Source organism: Bufo bufo, chromosome 2, assembly GCF_905171765.1.
Source record: "Bufo bufo chromosome 2, aBufBuf1.1, whole genome shotgun sequence".
Taxonomy (NCBI): domain Eukaryota; kingdom Metazoa; phylum Chordata; class Amphibia; order Anura; family Bufonidae; genus Bufo; species Bufo bufo.
This window is the reverse complement of record NC_053390.1, coordinates 403,730,178-403,757,225: the sequence shown is the minus strand read 5'-3', so window position 1 is coordinate 403,757,225 and position 27,048 is coordinate 403,730,178. Positions and strand designations below refer to the sequence as shown.

Sequence of the window (27,048 nt, the reverse complement as noted above, 5' to 3'; positions counted from 1 at the left end):
GATCAGCTGGGTAATCAACCTACTGCTAGTTTCCTCCAGCACATATCCGCTGTGGGAAGAAACAGAGCATTGCATCCTGTTTCTAAGGATGCTGTTGCATCACCAGGGGGCGTGGCTTCACAACACGTTTTTCCCCGCACGGTCGTGCCGAAGCTGGAGTTCTAACCGCTGGGGCTCGGGCAGGTAAGTTTGTGATACTTGCTATCCAGGATCTCCATTATGTCTTTTATGGACTGATATGCAATAAACAAGAAATTTTGAAGCAATGAGGGCTGTACTGTTTGATTTCACTTCCTTATTCCAATCATTTTGTCTTGAAACCCCTTTAAAGCTCTCAGAGTAAAGTTTGGCATTATTGAGCAGTTCTCCTACTCAGGATCCCCTGTATTAAGCCTCATGCATGCAACCATATTATTGGTCCGCATCTGATCCACATTTTTCGCTGATCAAATGCAGACCCATTCATTTCAATGGGGAGGCAAAAGTTGAGGACAGCACACGGTGTTCTGTCTGCATCCATTTGTCCGTTCCATTGGCCAGTAACAAAATAGAACATCTCCTATTCTTGTCAGTTTTGTGGACCACAAAACCCGGTCATGTGTATGAGGCCTAAGCCACAGCAGGAAGTTGCTAACAAGCAGCTACTCTCACTCAGAACCAGCAAGTTCATGTTTTATATGAGAGCAGATGGATTCCTCCAGCACAAGGGTTATAAGTGTCTGTGATGCATGAATGACGAGAGATAGACAGAATAGGATGCTGCCTAGGGCACCAGTGATGAAGTATGCATTTATAGGGGTTTAAAAAAAAAAGAGAGGTGAAAGATAGAGGTAATGAATGGAACCAACAGCCTGCTTTCTGGCAAAGCCCCTCCACCTCTGCTCATAGGATGTGTGCACGTGCTCTCTCCAGATCTTAAAAGACCAGTGAACCCAAATCTTCACCAATCAATGGCTGGCAGTCCTACGGCACTTAAGGCACCTTCCCTTATGGGAAGGTGCCTGAGCAATAAAGTACTTAGTCCGCTAGTTTCTGCTAAGGTGTGCTATTTCTCACTGCCCATGTACCAACCCATCTGTCTATTTATTGGATTCTGACCCTCCACTGCCTGACCAATGGTTGACCTCCATATTGATGCACCGCTGCCTGCCCTGACCTCGGACCATTTGCCGTATAGCATGTTCTCTGCCTGCCCTGACCTTGGCCTGTCCCTGACTATGATTTTGCCTACCCCTCGTTAGCTTACATCAATGTCTCTGATCCGCATAGGTCAGCTTTCAATCACATAGACACTACTCCAAGAGGTAGCAAGCTGGTGGTTCCCCTGCGGTAAAGTCCAGATCCCTTTACAGGTTTTAAAGGGTAAAAACCATGATGCTGACAGGATAATACCCTTAGAAGTAGCCCAGGTGAAAATCTATTGGTTGACACAGTGGTTTCACATATACTTCCGTAACAATTGTGTATTGTAAAAAGACAGTGCTAGGGATTAATGGGAAAGTTAATTATAGGATGTCATTAAATTAGTGAGTGTGCATGAAAGAACTGTCATCCAGGTTTAGGGCTCAAGATGTGCCTTCTGAGACCTCAGCCTTTGGTACCAAGGGACAGCTTGTTATAATGAGGCAAGCTCTTCAATTCAAGTAGTACAATATGTCAGTCTATAAATGTAAGTATATGAGTTATCTTACCGCACATTCGTCCTTTCAGTACAGAGCCTGGTCTACAAAAGAGAACAGCTTTAGCTTCCTCCAATGAATTACTATCAGCTATGATCATTTCTGAAGAAAACTGGAAGGAATATAGAGGCTCCTTGCGAAGAGTCCTCTTCAGCCTATTTGTTATAGTCTCTAAAGTTTTAAGGAGGCGTTCTTGGTTACTTAATTCCACCGTGTCATTCCTTCTCTCTGGCAATGGTACGCTTGCTGAAAATAAAAATCGTGATAAGGTTTAACAAAAAAACAACATAAAAACGAATTATGATGTTTTATGCAATAGGCATTTGGCAGATGTCTTCAGACCATTGTTGAAAATAAGAATATCACATTATATTGGGGCAGATGTTCACAGAGATTAATTGAAGATAAATTGAGCATAAAGATGTGTAGTTTTAGAACATGACAAGATGCCAAGTGATTTCTCTTCCTTCCACTGTAAAATATGATACCTTCACACCAAGACAAAGCTATATAAGTACATTAACTGAAATGGATTGCATTCAAGTACAATCTTCATGACTGAAAGTTTGAATAACCATATGCATAGATTCACTTTTTCTTAAGAGTCTACATTCTAACTTTTTAATAAGAAATTATATCAAAGTTCGACACATCTACCTGTTCTACTCTTTACTTTTAAAAACCCAAATAATGTGTACATAATGTTGGCCATAGTGATTTATTTATTTTTTAGAAATAAAAGAAAGAAATGAAAACCAAAATGTTGTGACTATGCTTGCAAAGACATCTGAAAGTGGCATTCATATAAAGATGACAATATTCTTAAAGGAACATTCAAGTCAAAAGTTTAAAATCAGCCATCAGTGTTTCTATGTGTTCCTTACCTACGTATATGTTGTAAAAGCTATGTTTTTCTTGTTATTTTCTGTAACTGCATGCTTAACACACTACAGCATCAAGTGGCTCCAACCACCATGACAAAACTGTCATTGCTAGGAACTGAGGCTGTGCTATGTTAAAATGTTATACTTATCTAAGACACTTATGACATCTGCACAGTATATATATCACACAGAATAAATAATAAATGTTGGATCAGTGGGTTCCACCTCTGTTATCATTCTGAAGATAGTTGAGGGTTCCACAGGTAAGACCCCAATCAATCAGACATTTATGTATCTACATGTAATATCAAAGTTGGAAATACCCCTTTAATTACTTCTCCCTATGTTACCTCTCCTTAAATAGATATCAGTGGGCAGATGCACACGACTAAGCCTCTCCTAGACTTCACAAGGCCTACTGGCACACAGAGAGGTAACAAACAGAGCAGACATGTAAGTATACACATAAAGTCTGATCTCCCCAAATTAAGAGGTAGGTTGGCACAGAATGAGGTATCATACAGAGAAGGTTCACATCCAGAATGAGGTCACTTTGTCATGGTGGATGGGCACTAAAGATTTTGATCAAAATATATTTGCTAAGTACCTCATTTACTTTAAATAATGAATATAGCATAATTTCATATATTCTATGTTTGCAGAGTGGTGTTGCATTGTGTTTGTACTTTAGTATTTTTAGCCATGGCGATGCGCACCTACACATTCACTACTGTTTTTGCTGTATGAATTTTGCTGTCTCCATTTTAGTTGTGCACTCCAAGGTAACCCATGCTTTCCACAGGCTGTTTTTATTTAGTGCAGTATGTAAATTAGTCTGCTCTCCCTGATCTCACTTGAGGGGTAACAAAGATAGAAGACACAGTATACATGTGGAGCCTGCTTTCACTAAATTAAGAGGCCACTTGGCACAGAGAGAGGCCTCATACAGAGTAGGTTCCCATCCAAAATGAGGTTACCTTACTGTGGTGGATGGGTAAAAATGATTCTGATCAAAATTTATTTGCTAATAACAGTAAAAGATTTTATTGTACTTACCTGTAATATTAAAGACAAACTTGACTTTCTGATCTGTAGCTGGAATATTCACCCTCTTATGTCTCTTTACACGTAGATGAGATGTGGTTTCAGACTTTTCACCTAGTTCATCATCAGTTACATCAAAAACATCATCATAAGAGTAATCCAGTCTGTTAGCATCTCCCCAGCCACCAGGTCCTGGAAAAGGTTAATATGCAAGAAACTCCTATTTATTTATTTTATAGAAAATATCTCTTTACTTGTGTTTTCGAGGATTTTATGAATAGGAAGACAACTTAGAAAGTTTGGGTGTGTATTTTTTTTATCACCCTTTTATATATATAAACTGACCGGCGTTGCTGGTGACGACCTCCTGGTTGCCACATATGGGATCCATTTTAAAAATGTATATTGTGAATTATTGTCAGATATGTTTTAATATTAAGTGGAGGTGTGGCTTAGTGGTGTTAAGTATTTGAGTAGGACCACACTTGGAGTATATGGTACTTGGTACCCCGATTAGTGGCAGAGTTATTGTGTTTTAGAACAAATAAACCATAAAAGCTAAAAAGAATAAAATCTTAATTGTCCAGTCACCTATAGCAAATCCATTCTCATAATAATTGTAGTCAAGGCACTGTTGCTGGTACTGATCTTCAAGCCGGCAATCAATGTCATCAACATCACCGCAGAAGGATGGAACCTGTAAATGAATAATGGTCTATTAAATGATGCACCAACCAATACATGAAACTGATGAAGTTTAAACCCAAAATGTAATGCTTAGGTTGGCTAAAGCTACAGACAACTAATAGTGCTATAATTCTGTATGTACACCGTAAATGCCATAGTAATTGAAGATCTGCAGTTCACAAAATGAGAACAAATAGCTGCATTTGGACCCATTTTTCCTGGACCATTGAGTGATTTTAAAAGAAACTGTAAGATCCTCACCTGCTTTGCACTCCAGGGGAACCAAGAGGGGTCCTCGTGGAGTTGCGGGACAGGTTATGCGTGTCTCTGATGCACCAGCGCTGACCCCTTTGCGAACCAGTGCGGGGATGCGTTCGCGTGGACATCGGAGGGGAGGACCGTCAGAGTCCCGGGGACAGAGTGGCCAGGCGAGTGACAAGACGCTGCGGCCAGGGTTGTCTCCGGTGTCTCCTGCGACTTCCGTTTCCGCATCTGGGTCCACGCGCTCGCATACTCGCGCTGAGTCAATCATGCGTCCGTGCGTACGCACGAGGGCAGGTTCGCAAAGGGATACACGGTCGCGAGTACGCGCTTCTTATGCGCTTCGTCGACCAGTGGCGCATAATATACTGACTCACAAGAGCAAAGTGGATTAGGGAGCCAGCCATGGGTTAATCAACTTGTGATTGCCTTAGGCCATGTACTCAGGTGCAGGGCAATTTGTTCACCTATGGTAGTGGACACTTGGCACCCTGGGATTGGTCAGCAGGCATTTAAAAGGAGGTCTCTCAGGGTGATCAGTGCCCACTGTTATTTTCCCTCAACCAGGTATAGGTCACAACTGCTAGTGACTGAAGACTGCCAGGAACTTTGTCCTTTGCAACGGACCCAAGATCTGGAGTGACTCGACTGCCAAGTGCACAGCATCATTCAGCACAGGTTGGGACTATTCCTGGAATCTCCTTGCCTGGTTTTTGTTATTATTCCTTGTTACCAGCAAGTGTCCTGGACGTTTATGTTTCTGGTGAATAAACACCTTTTTGCTTTCATCACTGGTCTGTTTGTTGGTGCCTTGCATTACAGAACAGTGGGCCCAACTAACAGTTGCCATGGACAATATCCAGCAGCAGCTGAGTGAATTAACGGGAGCCGTTAACCTGCTGTTCCAACGACGCCCAAATATACCAGCAGCCGCTGCAGCGCAAATCCAAGAGCAACTGACAACTGTGATGGAGGAGGTTCAGCAGCTTATCCAGGGAGCCTCAGCACTACCCATCACTATCGCAAGGCATCAAACAGAACCTAAGATCCCTCTGCCTGACCCCTTCACAGGAGAGCGACAGGAGTTCTTAAACTTCAGGGACTCCTGTCTCCTTTATTTCCAGTTGCGTCCGATGGCTTCTGGCACTCTCAGGCAGAGAATTGGGATTGTAATGTCACTGCTACGTGGAGACCCCCAACGTTGGGCATTTAATTTGCCTCAAGACCATACAGCTTTTTCGTCAGTGGACGCCTTCTTCGAGGCTATGGCTGTGATTTACGATGACCCGGATCGTACTCGCACCGCAGAGACCAATCTTGAGCATATTCAACAAGGCCGCCGCCCAGCTGAAGAATACGCTGCAGAATTCAGGCGATGGGCAGCTTTCACCACCTGGGGCGACGCAGCCCTACGCCATCGCTTCCGTTTGGGACTTTCGGATGCGGTCCGGGATCTTCTTTTGGCCTTGCCTACCCCCTTCTCGTTGGAAATGGCTATCTCTCAGGCAATCGATGCCGACAGGCGAATCCGTGAGAGGCGAGTGGAACGGTCGTCTCGGTTTTCATCCTCTCGACCACATCCAGGGCCTCTTAAATCGGCCGAAGAGCCAATGGAGGTTGGATCCTCCCATCTCACACAGGCAGAACGAGCTCGTCGCCAACAGAAAGGCCTGTGCCTATTTTGCGGAAAGTCTGGACACCTCGTTAAAACCTGTCCCCTCCTGCCGGCGGGAAACGAATGAACCTAGGGGGCATAGAGGAGAACCCCCTAGGTGCTATTATCCCTCCTCCAAGCCGGGTGATGGTATCCATATCCTTACGGTGGCAAGACAAGGTCCATTAGTTTTCAGCACTAATCGATTCTGGGGCCGCTGGGAATTTTGTGGACTCAACCTTGGTTCGTCGACTTGGCATCCCGTTGATCCAGCCGAAAACCACCATGTCAGTGACCGCGATTGATGGTTCCCCTCTTCAAGATGGTCGTGCAGTGTGGATGACTCCGGGAATACAGGTAACGGTGGGGACTGATCATCGGGAGACCTTAAGCCTTTTTGTCCTTGACATGCCATCCACTCCCGTGATTTTGGGTCTCCCTTGGTTAAGGCTCCATAATCCAGTAGTGGACTGGCGCTCGGGTCTTATTTGTCAGTGGAGTACGGAATGCCTTACTAAGTGCATTCGTCCCGACCTGTCACTAGCCTCCATGGAAGTATTAAGTACTTTACCACAGCAGTATCATAATTTCCGAGATGTGTTCAGTCCTCAGGGGGCTGATGTGTTACCTCCCCACAGGTCATATGATTGTCCTATAGACCTGTTGCCAGGTACCATGCCACCACGAGGGCATCTTTATAATCTCACTGGGCCTGAGGTTCAGGCTCAGCGGGAGTATATTAAAGAGAACCTTGAGAAGAATTTCATTCGTCCATCCACTTCCCCTGCTGGAGCTGGATTCTTCTTTGTGGAGAAGAAGGATGGAGGCTTGAGACCTTGCATCGATTATCGTGCCCTTAATCGTATTACGGTGAAGAATCTGTATCCACTGCCTCTGATTGATGATCTGTTTTCTCAGGTGGCAGGGGCCCGAGTCTTCACCAAACTTGATTTAAGGGGTGCTTATAATTTAGTTCGCATTAGAGAGGGTGACGAATGGAAGACCGCATTTAATACCAGAGACGGGCATTACGAGTATCTCGTGATGCCTTTCGGTCTCTGTAATGCTCCCGCGGTCTTCCAGGAGTTCATCAACGATGTTCTCAGAGATTTCTTGGATAGATGTGTTGTTGTCTATCTAGATGACATACTAATCTACTGTTCGGATCTGGTCTCTCATCGGAGACACGTGTGTCAGGTTTTCCAGAAGCTGAGGGAGAACCGCCTCTATGCCAAACTTGAGAAGTGTCTGTTTGAGGTGAAGGAATTGCCTTTCCTGGGGTACATTATCTCAGAAAAGGGATTGGCTATGGACCCATCCAAACTTTCTGCTGTCTTGGATTGGCCTCAGCCTAAGGATCTTAAGGGGTTGCAGCGTTTCTTAGGCTTTGCCAACTTCTACCGCAAGTTTATTAAGAATTTTTCTGCGATAGTAGTACCTCTCACCAACCTCACTAAGAAGGGAGCTAATCCTTCTAAGTGGACGAGAGAGGCAGTCAGAGCCTTTGAGACGCTGAAACAGGCCTTTTGCACGGCACCAATTCTTACTCATCCAGACACCTCCAGACCTTTTGTTCTCGAGGTCGATGCCTCAGAGGTCGGTGTAGGGGCAGTTCTCTCACAGTATTCTGGGGACCCTGAGAGGTTACATCCCTGTGCCTTCTTCTCTCGGAAGCTCTCTCCAGCCGAGTGTAATTATGATATCGGCAATAGAGAGCTTCTGGGAGTAAAATTGGCTTTTCAAGAGTGGAGACATTGGCTAGAGGGTGCAGAACATCCCATCACGGTTTACACTGACCACAAAAATTTGGAGTACCTAGAGAGTGCCAAAAGACTCAACTCCCGACAAGCCCGGTGGGCATTGTTTTTCACCCGCTTCAATTTCCGCCTCACTTATAAACCAGGTTCCAAAAACGTGAAGGCAGATGCCCTGTCCCGCTGCTTCCCTGAGGTTGCTTCCGTCCTGGACTCTGAGCCAGAAACCATTCTCCCAACTAAATGTTTTCTTGCTGCCCTGGGGCCGCAGAAGTAATGGAGGACTTGTCCTCTCTTCTTGAGCCTTCACAGGCAGAGAGTCCACCTGACAAACCCGAGGGTCGATGGTTTGTACCCATTAACCTTCGATTGAAGGTCATCCAACAGCTTCATGACTCAAAGTCTGCCGGGCATTTGGGTGTTAAGAAAACACTTGCCCTTGTTAAACGTCACGTGTGGTGGCCCAACATGTCCGTGGATGTTAAGGCCTATATCCAGGCATGTACTGTTTGTGCCAGATGTAAACCGTCCCGGTCTGCCCCTTCTGGGACTTTACTCCCACTGCCAATTCCCCAGGCTCCATGGACTCACATTTCCATGGATTTCATCACAGATTTGCCAAGGTCCTCTGGAAGTACGGTAATCTGGGTAGTGGTGGACCGTTTTAGTAAAATGGCCCATTTTATCCCACTCCCTGGATTGCCCTCGGCCAGAGAATTGGCAGATCTGTTCTTGAATCGTGTCTTTCGATTACACGGAGCGCCGGATGACATTGTTTCAGACAGAGGAGTGCAATTCATCTCTCGCTTCTGGCGTTCTTTCTGCTCCCGATTGGGTATTAATTTGTCTTTTTCTTCTGGTTTTCACCCAGAGACCAACGGTCAGACGGAAAGGACTAACCAGACCCTGGAGCAATATCTCCGGTGCTTCGTGTCAGACTGCCAGGAGGAATGGGCAGCGTATCTACCCTTTGCGGAGGTGGCTTATAACAACTCTGAGCATGCTTCCACTAAGATGTCTCCGTTCAGGTGCGTGGGGGGCAGGGATCCAAGACTCTCTTCTTTGGCCAGACCCTCCACTGACTCACCGGTGGTGGATCAATGGTTCGAGGATAGACGTCCCATTTGGTCGTCGGCCCAGCGGAATCTCCGCAGTGCGGTGGCGCAACAGAAGAAATTTGCTGATCGTCATCGCACCGTAGAGCAAAAGTTTAAGGTGGGAGATCAGGTGTGGGTCTCCACCCGGAACATTCCGCTGCGTCAGCCATCTTCCAAGTTGGGTCCTCGATTCATTGGCCCATACCCAGTGACACAAAAGATCAACCGAGTTACGTACAAGGTTGCTCTTCCACCGTCGATCCGAGGAGTGAACACCTTTCATGTTTCACTTCTCAAATCGGCAGCCGACTCCGCTCCCTTCATTCAGACCCCATCCCCGCTGGAGGTCCAAGGGGTACCGGAGTTCGAGGTGAACAGAATTTTGGACTCTCGTTTTGTCCAAAGGTCTCTTCAATACTTGGTGGACTGGAAGGGTTTTGGTCCAGAGGAGAGATGTTGGATACCTGCTCGCCAGGTGCATGCGGATGAGTTGGTGGCAGCCTTTCACCGGGATAATCCGGGGAAAGCTTGCTTGGAGTCTTCAGAGCCGCCTCCTCGAGGGGGGGGTAATGTAAGATCCTCACCTGCTTTGCACTCCAGGGGAACCAAGAGGGGTCCTCGTGGAGTTGCGGGACAGGTTATGCGTGTCTCTGATGCACCAGCGCTGACCCCTTTGCGAACCAGTGCGGGGATGCGTTCGCGTGGACATCGGAGGGGAGGACCGTCAGAGTCCCGGGGACAGAGTGGCCAGGCGAGTGACAAGACGCCGCGGCCAGGGTTGTCTCCGGTGTCTCCTGCGACTTCCGTTTCCGCATCTGGGTCCACGCGCTCGCATACTCGCGCTGAGTCAATCATGCGTCCGTGCGTACGCACGAGGGCAGGTTCGCAAAGGGATACACGGTCGCGAGTACGCGCTTCTTATGCGCTTCGTCGACCAGTGGCGCATAATATACTGACTCACAAGAGCAAAGTGGATTAGGGAGCCAGCCATGGGTTAATCAACTTGTGATTGCCTTAGGCCATGTACTCAGGTGCAGGGCAATTTGTTCACCTATGGTAGTGGACACTTGGCACCCTGGGATTGGTCAGCAGGCATTTAAAAGGAGGTCTCTCAGGGTGATCAGTGCCCACTGTTATTTTCCCTCAACCAGGTATAGGTCACAACTGCTAGTGACTGAAGACTGCCAGGAACTTTGTCCTTTGCAACGGACCCAAGATCTGGAGTGACTCGACTGCCAAGTGCACAGCATCATTCAGCACAGGTTGGGACTATTCCTGGAATCTCCTTGCCTGGTTTTTGTTATTATTCCTTGTTACCAGCAAGTGTCCTGGACGTTTATGTTTCTGGTGAATAAACACCTTTTTGCTTTCATCACTGGTCTGTTTGTTGGTGCCTTGCATTACAGAAACAACCTGAGCTTGTGAGCATAATGTATAGACACCAAGTAAGTGAACATTTTAGGTCCTTGGGTGGCAGGTTACAGGAATTTTCAAAATTCACAGGTGAAGCAAATCTAGTCTGCTAATCTGTGGCGTTGCATGGTATTACATTGCTTATACTGCAAACATACTGTATATTAAGAGCCAGATTATTTCACTGAAACTATTTTACTGAACGGTAAAAGTTGCCCATACTTCTGTGAGATTTCTCCTTGGTGTTTCACATATAAAAAAAAAAATCTTCATCCTAATTATCACATAAAACTTAATTGTAATTATATTTTACTTTGTGTGTTATAACATGTCAATTCCTTAATTGCAATGTAAATTGATTAAAATAAATGTTTGCACTGCAAGATAAATTGTTTATGTGCTTAATCCGATGCTATTGTGTGATTGGTCATTAAAGGGAACCTGTCAAGTTAAATATGCTGTACAAACTGTGAGGAGAGTGCTGCAGGGCAGAAGGAGCTGAGCAGATTGATATGTTGTTTTGGTGGAAAAGTATTCAGCATTCATTTAGATACCTTCTCTTGCTTTGCTTAGGAGTAAAGTGGATGGTCCTACTAACCGATTACAGTGATACTGTCAATTACTGAGAAGGACCACCCACTTGACTCCTCAACTTAGAAATAGCAGAGATGTAAATGTTCGCAATACAAGTTATACTGAATGTTTAAACACAACTGTATATCAATCCGCTGAGGTCCTCCAGCTCCATAACACACTGATAGCACTGTATTTGTATTGTGACTGATTCCTCCGAAAGGGGTTGTCACAGCGATATCACTGATGTCTTATTGCTAGCTTGTGCCATCAATCTAATCAAAGGACGTTCCTATAAAATAGAGGTTTATTAAAGAGTTAGACATTACTTGAGTATGTTCACACATTACATTTATTTTGCATTATAGGAAGATTTCTGGTTTAGTATATAGGCCAATGAAAAAACATTGGCCATAATTTCCAATGAGTAAACTACAGACCATCTCATGTTTTCTTGACAGTTTTTCTACAGTACTGTGTAGCAGCAATATGGAGCTCCTATTTACTGACTTCATCTCGAATCGCAGTACTACCAAAAGTCTTCTATTTTAGATATCCAAATACAGTAAAAGTGAAATTCACTCTTCAATGAATTTTGAAAAAAACTACCTCACATACCATTTTACCAAGCGATGTCTGAAAGGCATCTGCAAAGTTCTTCAGCAGGTTGGTGTCATCACATCGTGTGGCCTTGTACAGCGTCTCAAATGACTTAAATCCATGGTTAGCAAAACGTTTCACTGTAGATTACATGGGTAAATTAATAACTTTAACAATCTCATTTGACAGAGCCTTTTAAATAAAACATTAAGCATGTGTTTCTCAGGTTCATCTCTACTAAACAACTTATTTTTGAAGGTGCTTACCAGAGCAATCAGGCCAGTCTGTTGTTTGCGGTTTCCATGCACCATCTTTAAAGGTACAGAAGAAATTCTGAGCTGAGCCTTCTGCTACTTCAAAACCCTCCTTACATTGTATGGTGCAATTTACACCATCCATGTCTTTGGAGCAGACAAATTCTCCATTTTGAGGTGTTGATGGAATCTCACAAGGTGAGCCTACAGGTAAGAAAGTAATACACTGTGTCATTTTGGTTAATTTTAGTTCTTGATTTAAATTACAGTATCTTTTTGGGCCTGAAGAAGCAGATTGTGAAACTCGAGTTGGGCGTTCAATAAAACCATTGCATGGAGGATTTATTCTGTTGCAGTACTATTTTTTATTATTTATTTTTTAGTTTATTTATTTTATGACCTTATATAGTGCTACTATATTCTTCAGCATTTTTTAGAAATTAGCATCAAGCTGTCCTGAATGGGGCTAACAATCTAACTTATCGGATGTGATTGAAAGGTATAATCAAAAGATTCAATAACTTCACATATTATGTCTCACCCCTTTATAATTAGCTATTTTATGCATTCCTTTACTGAAAACCATTGGAGAACTTTATGACAGCAATTTAGTGGTGCAATTTTAGTCTGTAAAACAATTTATGGCTTTATGCAACTAAAAAAGCAATAAAATAGTACTAACACTCAAGTTTGAAAGCTATATGACATCATGTGAATAGCAAATACCATCTAGAGAGTAAATTAAATAGGCTAAAGTGACTTCATACTGTACCTTTAATGATGATATTAATCTCACACTTTCTAGTATTTCCAGAAGGATCACTTGCAACATACTCCACAACCGTTTCTCCTTTAGGGAAAATATCTCCAGGAGAATGGGTTTTTGTTATAATTAATGGAGCACCTAGAAATAGGTATAAAATAAGGAAAGAACAGAAATGTACATTTATTGCTAGACATGATTTTCTTCAGGAAACAATTTAATAGCCCACTCACTCATAAAGTCGATTTCAAACGTTATATAAAAAATAAGAAATAAAAGTCATGCTGCCTATAGGTTGCTAACTTCAGTTATTTTATTTGCACGGATGATATATATATATATATATATATATATATATATAGAAAGAAACCAAAAACAGAACTCAGCAGCACAAGACAAAAAGCAGTGGGTGCAAGTCCTCTCAGCCGCAGGCTAAGACGGCTATAAATAAGTATAGATTCCAAAGACGAGGCAGCACTCCAATGGAAGTAAAAAAGTGGATCCTTTATTTGCACAGAGGGGAATAAAGGATCCACTTTTTTACTTCCATTGGAGTGCTGCCTCATCTTTGGAATCTATATATATATATATATATATACAGTCGTGGCCAAAAGTTTTGAGAATTACATAAATATAGGAACTTGGAAAAGTTGCTGCTTAAGTTTTTATAATAGCAATTTGCATATACTCCAGAATGTTATGAAGAGTGATCAGATGAATTGCATAGTCCTTCTTTGCCATGAAAATTAACTTAATCCCCAAAAAAAACTTTCCACTGCATTTCATTGCTGTCATTAAAGGACCTGCTGAGATCATTTCAGTAATCGTCTTGTTAAACTCAGGTGAGAATGTTGACGAGCACAAGGCTGGAGATCATTATGTCAGGCTGATTGGGTTAAAATGGCAGACTTGACATGTTAAAAGGAGGGTGATTCTTGAAATCATTGTTCTTCCATTGTTAACCATGGTGACCTGCAAAGAAACGCGTGCAGCCATCATTGCGTTGCATAAAAATGGCTTTACAGACAAGGATATTGTAGCTACTAAGATTGCACCTCAATCAACAATTTATAGGATCATCAAGAACTTCAAGGAAAGAGGTTCAATTCTTGTTAAGAAGGCTTCAGGGCATCCAAGAAAGTCCAGCAAGCGCCAGGATCGTCTCCTAAAGAGGATTCAGCTGCGGGATCGGAGTGCCACCAGTGCAGAGCTTGCTCAGGAATGGCAGCAGGCAGGTGTGAGCGCATCTGCACGCACAGTGAGGCGAAGACTTTTGGAAGATGGCCTGGTGTCAAGAAGGCCAGCAAAGAAGCCACTTCTCTCCAAAAAAAACATCAGGGACAGATTGATCTTCTGCAGAAAGTACGGTGAATGGACTGCTGAGGACTGGGGCAAAGTCATATTCTCCGATGAAGCCTCTTTCCGATTGTTTGGGGCATCTGGAAAAAGGCTTGTCCGGAGAAGAAAAGGTGAGCGCTACCATCAGTCCTGTGTCATGCCAACAGTAAAGCATCCTGAGACCATTCATCCATGGGAGTGGGCTCACTCACAATTTTGCCCAAAAACACAGCCATGAATAAAGAATGGTACCAAAACACCCTCCAACAGCAACTTCTTCCAACAATCCAACAACAGTTTGGTGAAGAACAATGCATTTTCCAGCACGATGGAGCACCGTGCCATAAGGCAAAAGTGATAACTAAGTGGCTCGGGGACCAAAACGTTGACATTTTGGGTCCATGGCCTGGAAACTCCCCAGATCTTAATCCCATTGAGAACTTGTGGTCAATCCTCAAGAGGCGGGTGGACAAACAAAAACCCACTAATTCTGACAAACTCCAAGAAGTGATTATGAAAGAATGGGTTGCTATCAGTCAGGAATTGGCCCAGAAGTTGATTGAGAGCATGCCCAGTTGAATTGCAGAGGTCCTGAAAAAGAAGGGCCAACACTGCAAATACTGACTCTTTGCATAAATGTCATGTAATTGTCGATAAAAGCCTTTGAAACGTATGAAGTGCGTGTAATTATATTTCACTACATCACAGAAACAACTGAAACAAAGACCTGAACCCAATCGAGATGGTTTGGGGCGAGCTGGACCGCAGAGTGAAGGCAAAAGGGCCAACAAGTGCTAAGCATCTCTGGGAACTCCTTCAAGACTGTTTGAAGACCATTTCAGGGGACTACCTCTTGAAGCTCATCAAGAGAATGCCAAGAGTGTGCAAAGCAGTCATTAAAGCAAAAGGTGGCTACTTTGAAGAACCTAGAATATAACATATTTTCAGTTGTTTCACACTAGTTTGTTATGTACATAATTCCACATGTGTTAATTCATAGTTTTGATGCCTTCATAGTCATGAAAATAAAGAAAACTTTTTGAATGAGAAGGTGTGTCCAAACTTTTGGTCTGTACTGTATATATATATATACACACAGTCAAGTGACATAATTTTGACCACTTCCTACTTTCGAAAATCTTCGACATTGAAAGCATGGCTCATGAAGGAAGTCACGTGTCGTGAGCTGGCTTGGTGGGTATATAAGGTACTGTATTTTTCACCCTATAAAATGCATCTGCCCATAAGACACACCTAGGTTTTTGAGGAGTAAAATAGATACAGTCGGCACTCCTCGTATCCAGAGGTCCCGGTGCACGCGTCAGGGGAAGACAGCCCGCTTGGTAATGCAAAGAAAAGATCGGCACTCGAGGAAATAAGAAAAAATATATTTTGAACCAAAAGGTGTGCTTTTGCTGGGGTTTGAACTAATGGTGGTCTGTGGATTACACTATTATGGGGGATCTGTGGATGACACTGTTATGGGGGATCTGTGGATGGCACTGTTATGGAGATCTGTGGATGGCACTGTTATGGGGGATCTGTGGATGGCACTGTTATAGGGGATCCGTGGATGGCACTGTTATGGGGGCATCTGTGGATGACACTGTTATGGGGGCATCTGTGGATGACACTGTTATGGTGGGGATCTGTGGATGACACTGTTATGGGGGGGATCTGTGGATGACACTGTTATGGGGGGGATCTGTGGATGACACTGTTGTGGGGGGGATCTGTGGATGTCACTGTTATGGGTGGATCTGTGGATGACACTGCTATGGGGGGATCTGTGGATGACACATATATAGCATCTTATACTATATATGTGTCATCCACAGATCCCCCCCATAACAGTGTCCCTGTGTAAATAGTGGTAGAGGCTGACAACTGGTGTTTAAATTGCGGCGGGGCCGGGTGCAGTCACTGTACTCTATTACATCGGGCCCGCACACAGCGATATTCATATGTAAAGTGTAGGCAATCCATATGTAAAGTGTAGGCAATCCATATGTAAAGTATAGCAATCCTTTGCGGTAGCGCAATCCACGTAGTACTCACTATGAAACTTCCGTACTAGCAGGCAGGCTCGCCGGTCACTCACTTCGTCACACACATGCTCCTCCCACTTTATTAATTAAACAGGCATGCGCATGATGAAGTGAGTGACCGGCGAGCCTGACTGCTAGTACGGGAGTTTCATAGTGAGTACTACGTGGATTGCGCAACCGCAGAGGATTGCTACACTTTACATATGGAATGCCTACACTTTACATATGAATACCACTGTGTGCGGGTCCGGTGTAATAGAGTACAGTGACTGCACTGGGCCCAACTGTGATTTCAACAGCAGTTGCCGGCCTCCAGCCCCTCCTCCCTCCCCGCTGTATCAGTGTTAGCAGAGTAAAAATGGCAGCATTCGTCCCATAAGACGCACTGCCATTTCCCCCCCCCCCTTTTTTGGGGGGGGAAAAGTGAATCTTATGGGGCGAAAAATACGGTATGTTATAGGCTGTTTGCACACATATACCTTGTTGCTTTTATGGTTAAAAGGGGCAATCAAAGGGATGATTATTGGCTTTTGGACCAAGGGTGGTTGTAATTCTGAAACTTTGCGAACTGTTCATGTGCTCTGTAGTGAAAGTGTATCATGAGTGGACAAAAAGCGCCAATCCAGATGATGTGAACAGGACACGATGTGCCATTTGTGTGAGAGGTGAATGTCGGCTGTGAAGGTGAGAGAGGGTGAACCGACATGCTACAGTGGAGCAGCTGACTGCCAAAATGAACCAGGGGGCTACCAGACGTGTGTTTAAAACAAAAGTTCAGCAAACAATACTGTTTATGGGACTCCGAAGCAGACGGATGGTCGCTACACGTCTGTTAAGGAAGTTGCATCAACAGAAAAGGCTGCAATGTTCATGGCAATATTGGAATTGGACCTCCTCTGATTCGCAAAGGATTGCCTTTTCTGATGAACGACATTTTTTGCAGCTTAATTGAATGAATAGACATTGACATGTCAGGCGGAAACATCAGAAAACAAACCCTCTGCAACCATTGCTGGAAGAACGCAAGCTGATAGTGGCATTCTCTGGGCCCTCTCATCTATGTGGAAGTCACTCTCAACCGATTTGGGTTTAAATCCATCCTTGCAGATGACGTTTACCCATACATGCTGATTGTATTTTCTGGGGTGGATAGATTCTTCCAGCAAGACAATGTGACATGTCACACGGCTAGAAATGTCTGACATTGGTTGGAAGAGCATGACTAAGACTTCCAAGTATCACCCTGGCCCCCTAAATCTTCCTAATAACTACTATATGTATTTTATAACAGTATATTTTGAAATTTATTACACATGATTTGGAAGAATTTTGATATTTGATTTATATGTACACTATTGCATAATTGTTAATTAAATCTGGGGTAGAGTGTTTGTGTTTAATAGCATTTCATCAAGATTGGTGTGAGATTTAGCTGATGTTTAATACACATACCGTACTTTAAATGGTGTTATCCAAGGCTCAGCAGGTCCTTCAAATGCCACCTTATTTAGATATAACTCACCTATAGGAAAAAGTTTGTAACATACTTACCATTTCAAGGTTGTGTGGATCAGCCTCCCGAGACCCAGTCATATGGCATTCTACTTCTGACAATCCAGCTTCTGCCAACTCTCCCTAACATAAGTGCAAATTCCTGAATCCACTTCATATGTGCAATTGCCAGGGAGATAAATTGTTCTTGCCCCTTTCATGGCGGAAGTGACATCCCTTCCATAGCCTGGTAAAGAATGTGATATCTGCAGAAGCTGTATTTTCAGAAGAGGAGCATAATGTGTTCCTGGAAGGCTGATCCATGCAACTCTGAAACAATAAATATATAACAAACTATCTATCACATGTGTGTTTTGTATAATTAAAGGGGTTCTCAGGTAATTAATAAAATAAAATTACTGAAAATATGTTAATATTACTTTATTAGAAATATATTCCCAAATACCTTTTTATTAGTTATAGTGGCTTGTTTTGTCTGGTAAGCAATCATTAGGAGAAATAAAATGGCCACCATCCTATTAGTACACACAAAGCCTGTCCTAATCACACAGCAGGACAAGTTACTTCACAACACTGAGCTAAACAGCTGCCTCATCCTCCTCCCTGCTCTGCTTGTCAGAGAGTATGATCCTGAATACAGCTGATAAGATCTTCAGCTGAACCCCTGTAGGAATGGAGTTCATGAGGAGACATGCAGTACAGAGAGGAGGTGGGGATGTGACTAATGAGCAGCAGCACTTGTATGAAGTCTCCATTACCACAGCCCCATATCACCACAGTAATGCCTTAGGCATGCAATTTCCTAAAAAATGAATAACTATGCACTAGAAGTACTATTACACTGCGTGCAGAATTATTAGGCAAATGAGTAAGATTTCTTTGTTGTTTTTCCATTTTATGTTTTTTTTTTCCAACCAGATCTGTCTGAGAAAATTTTGGCAAGCTGATTATTAGATTAATTTTCATGCCTTAATACAGGGAGTGCAGAATTATTAGGCAAATGAGTATTTTGACCACATCATCCTCTTTATGCATGTTGTCTTACTCCAAGCTGTATAGGCTCGAAAGCCTACTACCAATTAAGCATATTAGGTGATGTGCATCTCTGTAATGAGAAGGGGTGTGGTCTAATGACATCAACACCCTATATTAGGTGTGCATAATTATTAGGCAACTTCCTTTCCTTTGGCAAAATGGGTCAAAAGAATGACTTGACAGGCTCAGAAAAGTCAAAAATAGTGAGATATCTTGCAGAGGGATGCAGCACTCTTAAAATTGCAAAGCTTCTGAAGTGTGATCATCGAACAATCAAGCGTTTCATTCAAAATAGTCAACAGGGTCGCAAGAAGCGTGTGGAAAAACCAAGGTGCAAAATAACTGCCCATGAACTGAGAAAAGTCAAGCGTGCAGCTGCCAAGATGCCACTTGCCACCAGTTTGGCCATATTTCAGAGCTGCAACATCACTGGAGTGCCCAAAAGCACAAGGTGTGCAATACTCAGAGACATGGCCAAGGTAAGAAAGGCTGAAAGACGACCACCACTGAACAAGACACACAAGCTGAAACGTCAAGACTGGGCCAAGAAATATCTCAAGACTGATTTTTCTAAGGTTTTATGGACTGATGAAATGAGAGTGAGTCTTGATGGGCCAGATGGATGGGCCTGTGGCTGGATTGGTAAAGGTCAGAGAGCTCCAGTCCGACTCAGACGCCAGCAAGGTGGAGGTGGAGTACTGGTTTGGGCTGGTATCATCAAAGATGAGCTTGTGGGTCTTTTCGGGTTGAGGATGGAGTCAAGCTCAACTCCCAGTCCTACTGCCAGTTTCTGGAAGACACCTTCTTTAAGCAGTGGTACAGGAAGAAGTCTGCATCCTTCAAGAAAAACATGATTTTCATGCAGGACAATGCTCCATCACACGCGTCCAAGTACTCCACAGCGTGGCTGGCAAGAAAGGGTATAAAAGAAGAAAATCTAATGACATGGCCTCCTTGTTCACCTGATCTGAACCCCATTGAGAACCTGTGGTCCATCATCAAATGTGAGATTTAAAAGGAGGGAAAACAGTACACCTCTCTGAACAGTGTCTGGGAGGCTGTGGTTGCTGCTGCACGCAATGTTGATGGTGAACAGATCAAAACACTGACAGAATCCATGGATGGCAGGCTTTTTAGTGTCCTTGCAAAGAAAGGTGGCTATATTGGTCACTGATTTGTTTTTGTTTTGTTTTTGAATGTCATAAATGTATATTTGTGAATGTTGAGATGTTATATTGGTTTCACTGGTAAAAATAAATAATTGAAATGGGTATATATTTGTTTTTTGTTAAGTTGCCTAATAATTATGCACAATAATAGTCACCTGCACACACAGATATCCCCCTAAAATAGCTAAAACAAAAAAGAAACTAAAAACTACTTCCAAAAATATTCAGCTTTGATATTAATGAGTTTTTTGGGTTCATTGAGAACATGGTTGTTGTTCAATAATAAAATTAATCCTCAAAAATACAACTTGCCTAATAATTCTGCACTCCCTGTAGATCTCACCTGAGTTGTCAGAGAATTGAGGCTCTTCCCAGGTAACACTCTGATTGCTGTCACTTGTTTGAATTACTGGAGGTGATCTGCATCTGTCTATGACTGGTGGATCTACATCTGAAACATAACACAATCAAATGTTGTACAGGATTAGACAATCATGGCTGCTTTCATAACCTCACTTGTCAATAGAATGATTCTGGTATTGCAGCTCATCTCCATTAAAGTAAATGGGGCTCAGCGGCAACGCCAGACATTACCAGTGGGCTGGTATGGCACTATCTTAAAAGCCAAAAAAAAAAAAAACAGCATGTTTTGCAATTTTTTCATCAATTTATACCTCAATATCCCAGGCATATGTGGGACTTTATGTCACATTACAGGTGTGGATTAGCATTATACAGATGTGTCCACTCTTACGGTACCTTAACTCTAATTTGATAAAGGACTTGATATGTTATGGCTGCAATTTCGCAACATGCTCTACTCAATGACTGGCTGCACATAGATACACAGAGAATAGATGTCTCATGTAATTTTGTTGTTTTTAAAAGCTGATCATCTCATGATATACATACCAGGACATGTCCAGCCAAGAGGAAAAGTAAGGAAGAGGACAGCTACGTACACTCACCTAAAGAATAATTAGGAACACCATACTAATACGGTGTTGGACCCCCTTTTGCCTTCAGAACTGCCTTAATTCTACGTGGCATTGATTCAACAAGGTGCTGATAGCATTCTTTAGAAATGTTGGCCCATATTGATAGGATAGCATCTTGCAGTTGATGGAGATTTGAGGGATGCACATCCAGGGCACGAAGCTCCTGTTCCACCACATCCTAAAGATGCTCTATTGGGTTGAGATCTGGTGACTGTGGGGGCCATTTTAGTACAGTGAACTCATTGTCATGTTCAATAAACCAATTTGAAATGATTTGAGCTTTGTGACATGGTGCATTATCCTGCTGGAAGTAGCCATCAGAGGATGGATAAATGTTCTTATTCTGTTTACGCCAAATTAGGACTCTACCATTTGAATGTCTCAACAGAAATCGAGACTCATCAGACCAGGCAACATTTTTCCAGTCTTCAACAGTCCAATTTTGGTGAGCTCGTGCAAATTGTAGCCTCTTTTTCCTATTTGTAGTGGAGATGAGTGGTACCCGGTGGGGTCTTCTGCTGTTGTAGCCCATCCGCCTCAAGGTTGTGCGTGTTGTGGCTTCACAAATGCTTTGCTGCATACCTCGGTTGTAACGAGTGGTTATTTCAGTCAACGTTGCTCTTCTATTAGCTTGAATCAGTCGGCCCATTCTCCTCTGACCTCTAGCATCCAAAAGGCATTTTTGCCCACAGGACTGCCACATACTGGATGTTTTTCCCCTTTCACACCATTCTTTGTAAACCCTAGAAATGGTTGTGCGTGAAAATCCCAGTAACTGAGCAGATTGTGAAATACTCAGACCGGCCCGTCTGGCACCAACAACCATGCCACGCTCAAAATTGCTTAAATCACCTTTCTTTCCCATTCTGACATTCAGTTTGGAGTTCAGGAGATTGTCTTGACCAGGAGCACCCCCCTAAATGCATTGAATCAACTGCCATGTGATTGGTTGACTAGATAATTGCATTAATGAGAAATAGAACAGGTGTTCCTAATAATTCTTTAGGTGAGTGTATGTACCTGTAACTGGTGTCTTAACTTTTACCACCAATTTATATGTCATTTTTTTTCTATTCTAAATATATTTCATCTGTTCTAATCTTTCCAGTTTAGCACCCCTGGATATGGATTTCAGTAAGGGTTTAATGAAGACCTTAAAGGGGTTGTCACATGTTTTTTTAATTTGCCTTCAGCCAGCGGTACCTGTGGAGAAATCCTGCTCCCTGATGCTCCATTCCAGATACGTGGCTCCCAAGCTATCTTCAATGGAATTCCAGCCCGTGTCTGCCAACTTCCATATGTAAGTGGTCACATGCTCTGCTACAGCCATTGACTGGCCTCATTGGTGTGTCCCCAAGCAGCACATGACCCAGAGACTGTTCAGAAGTTGACAGAGGGAGACTGGAAGTCTAGTACTCATTAGTATTTGCCCCATAAGATGCACTGACATTTTTTCCCCACTTTGGGGGGTGCCTCTTATAATGCAAATAATATGGTAAATCTTTGAACAATATTACTGTACATTACAATGTAATAGCAAACAACCAAATTAATCCGTCCCTTCCTCACGCCCAAAAGAAAAACTTGTTTTTTTTACAGCCTAATTTGTGTTATTACCATATTTCCTTTCCCATAGGAATCACATCGAGAAATATTTCTTCAATTGTCCATTATTTTAATAATGTAAATGTTCAGACAAAATATTGATTGAGTTGGTCTAAGCTTCAAATGCAGGATGGTCACGCTCCTTCCGATTTTGAATAATAATAGTAATAATAACAACCACTCTCTCGCTTTTCCCTTTAATTCCAACACTATTACCTACTACTACTAACTACTGTTCAAAGGGGACTTTAAAATCAAGGAAAGCATTCCTTTCCTCTATAATTTTCACACAATAGATACATTAAGCTTGAGCCAATACAAAAACGTATGCATAAAACGTGCCTTAATATTCATGCACCTAGAGCAGAAATAATCCGTCATCAGATTAATTTTATTCAACAGTTTAAGGCTACATTCACATGAAATAGTTAAATTACACAATTTACTATCTTAATTTATTGTCACTTTTATGTTCATGGTAGAATAACCTATGTGTTCCGGGGAGCCGGCGACGCGCTTCCTTCTTGCAGCGCCGACGGCATCCCGTCTGTGTGCAGGAGCGAGGACGCGGCCGGCATGCTTGGAGACCAGGGGGCTGGGAGGACCCGGCCACGCACGCCTCCTCAGCGCAGCCGCGTTCCCCTAGACTACGAGCAGCAGGGGAGCCCAGCGCCGATAATGATGAATTGGTGCTCTCTGTGTTGGGCTGTGTAATGTGAGTCACATGACCCTGGCCACGTTATGTGACTCACCAGTCAGGGCTATTTAAACAAGCAGCCTGCTGGCCACAGGTTGCCTGTGATTGGTCTAGTTACCCTCACCAGTTTTCTTTTTATATTCAGACCTTGCTTGTTTTGACCTCGGCTTTGTTTGTGACCCCGACCTCACTACCTCCAATTGTATTTGACGTGACCTCTTGGCTTCCAACCTCGGCTTTGTTTGTGACCTTGCTATTGTGTTTTTCCCTGTGTACTGCGTGACCTCCTGGTTTTTGATTTTTGCTTCCCTGACTCTGTTCATGGTTTTCCTTTGCTTTTAGGCCCCTGCACGTATTTAAGCTAGGCACCGCCGCCAAGTTGTACGCCGTCAGATAAGACGGGTTGTGCAAATAGGTAGGGAAAAAGGTGCGGGTGGAGTCTAGGGCTGCACTCTTCCCTTCCCTCCGTGACACTATGAGTGAACAGCTCACGGTAACAATACTTAGTATAGTAATTATCCCTGTGTGAAGGCTAAACACTGACTCTGAAAGTGCCGCCTCTAGAAGTATCAAAAGCAAAAGCCACACATACTACACTTACACAGCTTAAAATTTATATATTTATATATACATATTTTTTTATTTATTTTATTTTTTTGCTTTCTGCATATGTAAAAAACAAACAGCATGCACTGAACCTTAGAAAGAAAAAATGCATGACAAATCAAGTTTTATGCTCATGGTTCATGGAAACATATAATAACGATTATGGAACAAATATATTATATAATAAAAATACACAGTAATATGCTGAAAACTTACCAATAACCTTGATGCTGAAGGTACAACTTGCTTGATTATCTGAACTGTCTGTTGCAGTATATGTTACAGATACCTCCCCAATAGGAAACATATGAGGTGGTATAAAAGCTGGAATAACCTCAATCAATACCTATGCAAAACAAGATATAAAGGGTCTATATTAGGAGACATCTTAGTTTTGCTGAGCCTTACAAGGTTTCAGAATGGCTTACCAATAAATTAATTGAGGACGTCCCTTGACATCATCTGGCACATCACTCACTAAGTAACTTCTGGAGGTATATTGTAAGGCAGCCAACATTGCCCATTCACCATTTACAAAATCATTTTATCACTTTACAATGTTCTCCAGCCTGACTAATTTTGGTTCAACTGTTTTCACATCTATGACATTCCTGTTATCAATTCAATTATCAATTATTCAATCATTAAGTTATCAATGAAAAGATCATTTAGAGGGTTTCTCCAGTCCTGTAATGTTTTTGTCTCAGCTCTAAGCAGGGGCGTTGCTAGGTTAAAACATTCAGGCCTAGGCTTCTGATGTTTTGTCCCAGGTCCCGAATGTCCTGCCTGCCAGCTACAATTGAATGTAATGCACTGGAAGAGCTGAAAGACCTGTGGCGACATCACAGGTCATGTGACCATTAAAACAGGCAGTGGTTGAGAAGGACCTGCGATGATGTCACCATCATCGCAGGACATAGTTTTAAATTAGAGGGGCAAAGGTTTAAAAGTAATATCAGGAAGTATTACTTTACTGAGAGAGTAGTGGATGCATGGAATAGCCTTCCTGCAGAAGTGGTAGCTGCAAATACAGTGAAGGAGTTTAAGCATGCATGGGATAGGCATAAGGCCATCCTTCATATAAGATAGGGCCAGGGGCTATTCATAGTATTCAGTATATTGGGCAGACTAGATGGGCCAAATGGTTCTTATCTGCCGACACATTCTATGTTTCTATGTTTCTATGTGACCAGTGCAGGAGAGGACACAGTGAAAAGAAGAAGTCCTGGGGGAAAAAGCTGTGATGATGTCCACTACATGAGTAGAGCTAAGTGAAGAGAGAGGCAGGGCAATGTTGGGAGTTGTAGCTATTTAACTGGGACTGTATATTAGGGCTGAAAAGAGGGATGTTATTTACATGGAACTGTGTGTTCGAGGTGGCTTGGGAGGGGGTGATGTTATTTACATGGGACTGTATGTTAGGGCTGAAGGGAGGGATGTTATTTACATGGAACTGTATGTTGGAGGTGGTTGGGGAGGGGGTGATGTTATTTACATGGGAATGTATGTTGGAGGGGGCTGTGGGAAGGAGTGATGTTATTTACATGGGACTGTATGTTGGAGGGGGCTGGGGCAGGGTTATGTTATTTACATGGGACTGTATATTAAAGGCAGCTGTGGGAGGGGATGATGTTATTTACATGGGACTGTATGTTGGAGGTGGCTGTGGGAGGGAGTGATGTTATTTACATGGGACTATATGTTGAAGGCGGCTCTGGGAGAGGATGATGTTATTTATATGGGACTGTATGTTGGAGGCGGCTGTGGGAGGGAGTGATGTTAGTTACATGGGACTGTATGTCAGAGGGGCTGCGGGAGGCAGTAATGTTATTTACATGGGACTGTATGTTGATGGCGGCTGTGGGAGGGAGTGATGTTATTTACATAGGACTGTATGTTGAAGGCGGCTGGGGGCGTGATGTAATTTACATGGGACTGAATGTTGAGGGGGTGATTTTTACATGGGATTGCATGTTTGAGGTGGCTGGGGAGGGGGTGATATTATTTACATGGGACTGTATGTTGAAGGCGGCTGGGAAGGAGGTGATGTTATTTACATGGGACTGTATTTTAGAGAGGGCTGTAGAGAGGGATGTTATTTACATGGGACTGTATTTTGGAGGGGGGCTGGAGAGATGGTGTGATGATATTTACATGGGATTGTATAGTGAAGGGAGGAATATAACTACAGGGGGAACTGCAGGGGGCATTATAAATACTGGGGACACTTCAGGGTGAGCATTATTACAGTAGAGGGCAATATAAATACTGGGGGCACTGTAGGGGTATTATAAATCCAGTGGACATTATAGGTGTTCTTATCACTTCTGGGGGCTCTATAGGAGTGACTTATAGATCTGCCTTATTTCTACTAAGAGCACAATATGGGCCTTACTACTACTGAGGGGTCTGTAGAGAGCTTTACTACCACTGGGGGAACAATAGGGGCCTTATTTCTAGTGGGGACTCTGGGACATTATTAGTACTGGAGGGCTATTCTTCTAATGGAGGCATTCTTGGGGAGCATTATCACTGTTGGGGGCACTGTAGTGGGCAGTATTACTAATGGAAGCATTCTAGAAGGGAATTACTATTGAAGGGACTATTACTATGGGGGGCACTCTTTTTTTTTTTACTATGGGGGGTACAGCGAGCAGGAGAATAACACTGTGGGGACTCCAGGTTGGGGGATGATGATAGAAAAGTGAGGAAGCTAAGATGTCCGTGTGTCACACTCTGCAGGGACGAGGAGCGGATGAAAGAAGTTGTACGGACTAAATGGAGAAGATGATGACAGAGAAGATCTACATCAGAGGAGACATCACCTGGGACACCCTGGATGTGACAGGCATATGCTGCTGTAAAGTAAGTACAGTAAAGTGTGAGGGAAGGGTCGATTTAGAGAACTGGGCCATATTCATTGGGGCTTGGGCCCCCGGATATTTTGAGAGCCCTAGCAATGTCCCTGGCTCTAAGTATCTCAAAATTGCATATTTATTTACCAATTACCTCTTTTTATGGTTTCGATAGATTCTTGTAGAGTTTGCTAACCCAATTCAGCATGCTGTCCACAGGAACATGGCACACGGCTGGCTCTACCTGCCAAACTGTTCACTCGTTATGCCCCTTACAACTCTACTCGACAAGTTACTGCACTCAACCATAGATTCTGAATTCATTTCTTATTAGACTGCTGGATCACAGAAGTCTACAGATGCCTCTCTCTAAGTCTCTGGAGTGCAATAAACAGTCTGATTAAGCCAGCACATCAAAACAAACCTGGATCTAATAGCCCATCCTATTTGATACTGCTTGCTGAGCTATGCAACTAATCTTAACTGCTTTGATACTGTCTGCTCAGGTGTGTATCTAAGCCT

General features: G+C 43.2%; 1 protein-coding gene across 5 annotated transcripts in view; it reads right to left on the bottom strand.

Moving 5' to 3' along the window:
- The window catches only part of SVEP1 (sushi, von Willebrand factor type A, EGF and pentraxin domain containing 1), a 459,579-nt gene that overhangs the window by 274,700 nt on the left and 157,831 nt on the right, over positions 1-27,048 (bottom strand). For all 5 annotated transcript variants that reach the window (XM_040417268.1, XM_040417271.1, XM_040417270.1 and 2 more), the window contains 8 exons: positions 23,888-24,017; positions 20,109-20,216; positions 12,673-12,804; positions 11,913-12,104; positions 11,665-11,786; positions 4,199-4,304; positions 3,620-3,799; positions 1,692-1,925 (listed from right to left, as the gene is read on the bottom strand). In XM_040417268.1, the coding sequence (XP_040273202.1) occupies positions 1,692-1,925; positions 3,620-3,799; positions 4,199-4,304; positions 11,665-11,786; positions 11,913-12,104; positions 12,673-12,804; positions 20,109-20,216; positions 23,888-24,017 (1,204 nt within the window). The remainder of the gene's footprint in view (positions 1-1,691; positions 1,926-3,619; positions 3,800-4,198; positions 4,305-11,664; positions 11,787-11,912; positions 12,105-12,672; positions 12,805-20,108; positions 20,217-23,887; positions 24,018-27,048) is intronic.